This window comes from Oryctolagus cuniculus, chromosome 11 (genome assembly GCF_964237555.1).
Source record: "Oryctolagus cuniculus chromosome 11, mOryCun1.1, whole genome shotgun sequence".
In the NCBI taxonomy this organism is placed as follows: Eukaryota; Metazoa; Chordata; class Mammalia; order Lagomorpha; family Leporidae; genus Oryctolagus; species Oryctolagus cuniculus.
Genome location: NC_091442.1, coordinates 58,193,294 through 58,201,811, shown reverse-complemented (window position 1 = coordinate 58,201,811; position 8,518 = coordinate 58,193,294). Strand labels below are relative to the sequence as shown.

The 8,518-nt window shown below is 38.7% G+C and overlaps 1 protein-coding gene across 1 annotated transcript; it reads right to left on the bottom strand.

Annotated features, from left to right (window-relative positions):
* Positions 1-242: 242 nt before the first annotated feature.
* Positions 243-1,181, bottom strand: LOC100344719 (olfactory receptor 6C2-like). The gene has a single exon (XM_002711051.2). The coding sequence runs from the start codon at positions 1,179-1,181 to the stop codon at positions 243-245; it is 939 nt and encodes a 312-aa protein (XP_002711097.2).
* Positions 1,182-8,518: the final 7,337 nt, after the last annotated feature.

Genomic DNA, 8,518 nt, shown 5'->3' with positions numbered 1-8,518 from the left:
AGAGAGAGAAAGGTCTTCCATCTGCTGGTTTACTCCCCAATTCGCCACAATGGCTGGAGCTGCGCTGATCTGAAGCCAGGAGCTAGGAGCCAGGAGTTTCTTCTAGGTCTCCAACATGGGCGCTGGGGCCCAAGGGCCTCGAATCTGTGCCCATATGGGATGCCGGCACTGCAGGTGGCGGCTTTACCTGTTGTACCACAGTGCTGGCCCCAAACTGTATATATTTATGGCATATCATTCTCTTACTTCTTTGAGGGTAATGCAGTTCTTTTGAATGCATCCTTGAACGCTTGTCTCACTTGCTGGTTTCTCAGAGTGTAAATGAATGGGTTCAACATGGGAGCAATGGACGTCATCAGCACTGTCACCCCCTTGTTGATAGCTACAGATTCTTTTGCTGAAGGTTTGACGTAGATGAAGATGCAGCTTCCATAGGTGATGGAAACCACAATCATGTGAGAAGAGCAGGTGGAAAAGGCCCTTTTCCTTTGCTGGGCAGAAGGGAATCTCAGAATGGTCTTGATGATGTATACATAGGACAGAACCACACACAGGAGGGTGGTGATGAAGGCTAACACAGCACAGGTCATTACCATCTGTTCCAAAAGCCATGTGTCTGAGCATGAAATCTTCATGATAGGGGATGAATCACAGAAGAAATAATCAATGACATTCGAGTCACAGAATTGTAGACCTAGTATCATGATCAGTGGTGGGAGTATGATCAACACACCAACTGTCCAGCAGCAGAAGACAAGCTTTCCACAGACTTTGTAGCTCATGATTGTCACGTAGTGCAGGGGTTTGCAGATGGCCACGTAGCGGTCATAGGATATGGTGGCCAGGAGAAAAAATTCAGTTACTCCAAACACATCAATAAAGAACACTTGAATGACACAAACATTGAAAGTAATTGACCTGTCACCTGTTGCTATGTTGTATAAATATCTAGGAATACAAGCAGATGTAAACAAAATTTCTAATAAAGCAAAATTCTGTAAGAAAAAGTACATGGGTGTCTTCAGGTGGGAATCTAATAAGGTGAGGAATAGGATGGTCAGATTCCCAGTTACACTCAGTATGTAAGTGAGAAAGAGAAACACAAACACTGGAGCCTGAAGCTGAGGATCATCCGTCAGTCCCAGCAGAATGAAGGTTGTTATTGTCTTGTTTTTCATCATTGACTCCAAGTTTGTTTCATGTTTTCAGGAAGAATTTGGAGAGATTTGAGGTGAATGGCGTGGTATCTATAGCAAGTATTGCTAGTGTCCTCTCTTGTTAGGGTACTGAGAGTTGCAAAAGACTGTGGCTTTCACTTCAGCAACCAAACCAAACCAAACCAAAATAACCAAAAAAATCACAGATTTAGAAAGTTATGTCAGAGATCTGAGGATCTGAAGAAACCCACGTGACAGAAACTGAGTAAAGAAAGAAGTCATTTATGGGAAAAAGTGACACTCAGTTGTTCTCACCTGTGACAGAGGGGATGGAGGTGGAAGAATTTGCAATAGCTTAGAATAAAAATAAATGACCAAAGCCATTAATGCACTTTTAGCAGCTGGGGCTTTTGTGAGAGTTGTTCAGAGATTTCTTCAATCAGAATCAGTTTTCACTTTCTTTCCCATAGGTTTTCACCAGGCACTGAGGGGCGTTTTTCAAAGCCTGGGAGAGGGTGCAAGTTTGAGTCATACATTCTCTGAATATTTCCAAGCTTTCCAAAGCAGAAGGAAGAATTGAGAGAAACCCCTCCAAGACATTCCAAATGTACGCAGAGCACAGCAGAGAAAACTTCCAAACTTTTGGGGGCAGTTCAGCATGGCAGGAAAATATATAGGGCTCAGACATTTGGGAACAGACCAGCAGAGAACTGACCCATAGGAGGAAAATGGAATTGCGTCCTTATAATGCTGAAAGGGATGACCACGGCAGTAACCACAACTGTCAATCTGAGCTTCTGTCCTCAGCAAACATCTGCTGAAGTGAAGAAAAAGGTAAGATGTTTTTGTACAGAAAAGATGAGACAAACTATTTCCAGCAGAGCTCCTCACGCTGGAAATGTCTAATACCAATTAGGATGGAGATGTGCAGGAAGAAAGGGCACCCAAAAGGACCTGTGTAAAACACTGATGGAAGAAACAAGAGGGTATGAATTAGTTGAAAGATCTACCATGCTCAAAGATCAGAAGAATTAATATGGTTAAAATGTCTCTACTACCTGAAGCAACATATAGATTCAGTTCAATCCCTATCAAAATCCCCATAGCATTCTTCCCAGAAAGAGAAAAATTTATATGAAACCACAATAGACCCCAAAGGGTCAAAGCAAATATGAAAAAAATGTTTGGTGCCATCACACTTCCAGATTTCATGTTTATGTGTATCTTATAATCTTTTTATTTATTTATTTATTTATTTATTTTTGACAGGCAGAGTGGACAGTGAGAGAGAGAGAGACAGAGAGAAAGGTCTTCCTTTGCCGTTGGTTCACCCTCCAATGGCCGCCGCGGCCGGCGCGCTGTGGCCGGCGCACCGCGCTGATCCGATGGCAGGAGCCAGGAGCCAGGTGCTTTTCCTGGTCTCCCATGGGGTGCAGGGCCCAAGCACCTGGGCCATCCTCCACTGCACTCCCTGGCCACAGCAGAGAGCTGGCCTGGAAGAGGGGCAACCGGGACAGAATCCGGCGCCCCGACCGGGACTAGAACCCAGGGTGCCGGCGCCGCTAGGCGGAGGATTAGCCTAGTGAGCTGCGGCGCCGGCCTATCTTATAATCTTTTAATATCATGTTGTATACCTGAAATATACACAATAAAAATATTAAAACATACTTCCAACCTAACAAGAATAAATCAAGTGGAACATGTACAAAGCCCATAAATTCTAGTTGCAGAAATGAGTGGAGCTAAATAGACACATTTACCAGGTTTATGACATAATGGATATTGCTGACATGTTAGCTTTCTCCACATTGTCTGATGCAATGCATGTAATCTTAGTACAAAATACAGCAGAGGTTTTTGAAGTAGTTGACAAGATAGTTCTAAAATTTTGTAAGAAAATGGCACCTATATAAGTATTAGATCAAAACTGAACAGTACTGATTAAATAACCTATTCAACCTTATTTTTAGACTTGATATAAGACATAGTGAATGAGCCCCAATGGTATCTGTGTAAGGATGGAAAACAGATAAAGGAGACATCATAGAGACTCCATATTTGGGTTCACACGAATGTGGTCAATTCATTTCTTTAAGGTTCCCAGCCAAGTAAATGGGAGAAGGAAAAGAAAAAAGGATTTTGAATCCATAGTAGTAGAAATTTCCACATGGAGAAAACACCTGAAAACCTCATTCACATTCCATTTCCAAAAATAATTTCAGAAGAATACATTTTTCTCTTTCTGGGAAGAATGCTACAGGGATTTTGATAGACATGGAACAAGAAAATTTCCATTAGAAACAAAGGAGAAAATCTGCATTGTCCTGCAAAGACTTCTTGCAGGGCAAAAAAGTAACAACTATAAAAATACTTACAAATTAGTAAAATGTAATTATAAATATGTACTCCACATACATAAATAATTATAAATATGTTGCTGCCTGCTACACCAGCTTCTTGTACAAGTGCTAGTTTTAGTCTCATATGCTCTACTTCTGACCTAACTTCCTGCGAATGTGCCTGGGAATGCAGAGAAAGATGGCTCAAGTGCTTGGACCCCTGCTATCCATGTGGGAGACCTGGATGTAGCTGCTGGCTCTTGAATTTGCCCAGGCCCAGCCCAAGCTGCTGTGGCCATTTGGGGAGTGAACCAGTGAGTGGAAGACATTCTCTCTCTCTCTTTCTCTTTATGTAACTCTGAATTTCAAACAAATAAATAAATCTTAAAATTACGTATTTCACAAAATTCACCATTAATGCAATAAATAGTAAAGTCAGCCTTGGAAAATATATGAAGCAAGTGCTGGCACTGTAGCATAGCAGGTAAAGCCATTGCCTGCAATGCCAGCATCCCATGGGTACCTGTTTGAGTCCTGGCTGCTCGGTTTCCAATCCAGCTCCCTGCTAATGGGCTGGAAAAGCAGCAAAAGATAGCCAGAGTGTTTGGGCCCCTGCCACGTATGTGGGAGACCTGAATGAAGCTCTTGGCTCCTGACTTTGTCCTGGCTCAGCCCTGGCTGTTGCAACCTTCTGTGGGAATGAACCAGTAGATAGAAGATCTCTGTTTCTCTCTGTCTCTCCCTCTCTCTGTGTTAACTCTCTCAAATAAAACAATTAAGTCTTTAAAAATATCCGAGGCATGTATTTTTGACAAGGTACTTACGTATAGAATATGTAAATGACTTATGAAAATAAAATATTGAAGAGCATTTAGTGAAAATGGGCAAAAGACTTGGGCATTTCACTGTGGATGACGTACAAATGAGTCATTAACACATGAAACGTTGTTGATATCATGTTATGAGAGAAACAAAAAATCACAATGAAATCTTCTCTCCCACCTGCTAGGATGGCTCCAATTGAAAAGACTAACAATGTTAATTGGTTGAAGATGATTAATTAATTATTAATAATTAAAAATAATTAATGTTACTTAATCTTAACCAATTAACTAACAATGTTATTTATCATTCTCATCTGTATTTCTCATAAGAATAGAAATGGTACAACTAGTTTTGGAAGTCTTTTAACAATATTTTATAAAATTAAACATCTGTCATAGAATCAACAAATTTTCTCTCTCCATTTGTAGAGTTAGAAATAAAAACAGTTGTCTACAAAAGACTCATACAATAATATTCACAACAATATTATTCTTAATAACTCCAAACTGGAAATAACTCCCCATTAAACAGCTGCCACACTCACCAATCCACTGTGTGTGATGTCCAGAAGTCACCACAAACCACCTGTATTGGCTCTACCTTCTTTCTGTTCTACTTAGAAACTCCCAGATCATGATCTGGTAAAATCCTCAGTCCTGAATGGTGTGGGCAATATCTGTTGCCCCAACTGTTTTCTCCAATCACTAATACTCTCTTTTCTCTTCTCTTCTCTTCTATACTTTTCTTTTTTTAAAGGTTTATTTATTTATTTGAAAGAGTTACACAGAGAGAAGGAGAGGCAGAGAGAGAGAGAGAGAAAGAGAGAGAGAGAGACAGAGAGGTCTTCCATATGCTGGTTCACTCCCCAATTAGCTGCAACAGCCGGAGCTGTGCTGACCTGAAGCCAGGAGCCAGCAGCTTCTTCTGGTCTCCCATGTGGGTGTAGTGGCCCAAGGACTTGGGTCATAGCAAAGAGCTGGATCAGAAGTGGATCAACTGGGACTTGAACTGGCACCCATATGGGATGCCAGTACTGTAGGTGCTGGCTTTACTCGCTATGCCACAGCATTGGCCCCATCCTTTATTTTCAAAGTTATTAAGAGACAATGTGTGGAATAATAACTGACCCTAAACCGTGACTGACTGAATCACATTCATTCTATTGGTTACTGAGATTTTTGGGTTTTGAGTTCATGGGTCATTATATAAACTGAAGGTAGGAATACGTCATTATATAAAATATGGAACATAAATGTACAAAAATAGTATATATATAATATATATGTATAACATATAGAGATGGTTCCCACCTTAGGATAATTCTACTTATGATTTTTGGACTTTACAGTACTGTAAAAACCATACACATTCAGAAGAAACTGTATTTAAAATTTTGAATTTTAATCTTTTCCTGGGTTAGCAATATGAAACTACTTACTGCTCACAGGAGCTGTACCCAATAACTCCCAGCCAGCCACATGTTCAGGAAGGCCAACAACCCATTCTCTTCAGTGCACTGTGTTATTAACCTACAGTGTTCTGTAGGTAAGGTGTTTTGAATGTATTTTTGGTTTATGATATTTTCAATTTATAATATGTCTATCAGGAGTTACCACCATCTTCCTAGGTCTTTTTTTGGGGTGAACTATGCACACATCTCACCCACTCTTGATGAAAACATTACAACCAGTAAAGAGTTTATGGCTCTTTTACAGATATTTAAGAAGTTTTCTCATCATCAATCTTGGTAAAAAATTGAATTTGCTACTCAGATGGAACTGTCATCTGAAAATAAGTGAGATCTCAAACATCATCCAACATCGTACTTACTTTTCTGAGCATCATCATTGCTTATTTTGCTTGAGTAATTACAATAACCCTGAAGACTGAAGAGGCAAAGGAAAGAGTTAGCAAAGGCTTGTATGCGAATTGCTGGTCATTCTTAACTGATGACCCCACAACCACAGTCATGTACTTTTGATATGGCTTAGATCTCCTTTGATTTTTAAACTCCGACACGTGGCAAAGCTTTTCTCACTAAGCCTTTATAATTTTTGTTGTAGGAAGCATTTTCTAATTACTTCTCCATTTGAAAGTAAACTACTATTCAAAGGCCTCTAGACTGTCAGGAACTCTCTTAGAGCTGATGATGGGCATCGCTCTAATTTTACATCAATACTATGGCTTTTTCTTTCTTTGAAAACAGTGTTGTTGATAATATTGAAAGTAAGTATATAAACAAAAAGGTCCTTGGTGGCTCAGGGTAAGGGACCCCTAATGAATCCCTTGTGTGAAGCACTTGGGCAAAACAATACAACAGTGGGGACAGCTCCCTAGAGAGGTGAAGATTCACAAGAGCATGCACAGTCTAACACAAACCAGTGGAAATCGGTTGATAAGCAACTAGACAGATTACTCCTCATTAATTTATTTGTTTTGTTTAAGGCAACTAAATGATCATAAATGATTTTTTTTTGTTCTTTGCTATTTTGTTATGTTTACTTATGTAGATTTAATGGTGGCTTAACAAAATAATTCATCCAAGTATCCTAGAATCACATAATCAAACTAAAAAAGTAAGAAATATAGATAGTAAAACATAAACAATTACAAAGTATTAATGTACATTTTTAGGATTTTTTGGATACAGTCTTCAATTCTGGGAAATGTAGCATTAGATGATTTCATTGTTGTGTGAACATCATAGATTGTATGTACAGAACCCTACATAGTAGAGCCAACTACACACCTAGGCTTATAAGCTATTGCTCGTATGCAACTATGTTGCATACTATAGGCTATGGTAACATAATAGTTAACTACTTGTATATCTAAACGTTTACATATGGAAATGAACAATAAAATATGGCATAAAAGGTAACATATGGTACATCCATAGTGGGCATTTACCATGAATGGAACTTGGAGGTCTGGCAGTTAATCTGGGTGTAATGAGTGAGTACTGAGCAAATGGAAGGCCAGGACATCACTAAATACCACTGTAGATTGATCAAAATTATACATGTAAGCTAAACTAAATTTATAAAAAGTGTCTTTTCTTCAATAATAAATTAACCTTAGCTTATTATAACATTTTTACTTTATGAAAATTTTAAGCGAACAGGCTTTTGGCTCTTTTATAGTAGCATTTAATTTAAAACACAAATACATTGTTACAGTTTTATAAAATACTTTTAGCATTATTTTATAAGCTTTTTCTCCTATTTTAAAAGTTACTTATTTATCAAATGCTTTCTCTGAGTCTATTGAGATAATCATATGGTTATACAACACCCTTTCATGATGAAAACTCTAAGCAAACTGGGTATGGAAGGAACATTCCTCAATACAATCAAAGCAATTTATGAAAAATCCACGGCCAACATCCTATTGAATGGGGAAAAGTTGGAAGCATTTCCACTGAGATGTGGTACCAGATAGGGATGCCCACTCTCACCATTGCTATTCAGTATAGTTCTGGAAGTTTTAGCCAGAGCTAGTAGGCAAGAAAGAGAAATTAAAGGGATACGAATTGGGAAGGAAGAAGTCAAACTATCCCTCTTTGCAGATGATATGATTCTTAATTTAGGGGACCCAAAGACTCTACTAAGAGACTATTGGAACTCATAGAAGAGTTTGGCAAAGTAGCAGGATATAAAATCAATGCACACAAATCAACAGCCTTTGTATACACAGGTAATGACACAGCTGAGGAAGAACTTCTAAGATCAATCCCATTCACAATAGCCACAAAAACAATCAAATACCTTTGAATAAACTTAACCAAGGATATTAAAGATCTCTATGATGAGAATTACAAAACCTTAAAGAAAGAAATAGAAGAGGATACCAAGAAATGGAAAAATCTTCCATGCTCATGGATTGGAAGAATCAATATCATCAAAATGTCCATTCTCCCAAAAGCAATTTATAGATTCAATGCAATACCAATCAAGATACCGAAGAACTTCTTCTCAGATCTGGAAAAAATGATGCTGAAATTCATATGGAGACACAGGAAACCTCGAATAGCTGAAGCAATCTTGTACAACAAAAACAAAGCCGGAGGCATCACAATACCAGATTTCAGGATATACTACAGGGCAGTTGTTATCAAAACAGCATGGTACTGGTACAGAAACAGATGGATAGACCAATGGACCAGAATAGAAACACCAGAAATCAACCCAAGATCTA

Excerpts from the sequence above, each read along its gene's own strand:
- LOC100344719 (XM_002711051.2), bottom strand. The coding sequence starts at position 1,181 with ATGATGAAAAACAAGACAATAACAACCTTCATTCTGCTGGGACTGACG.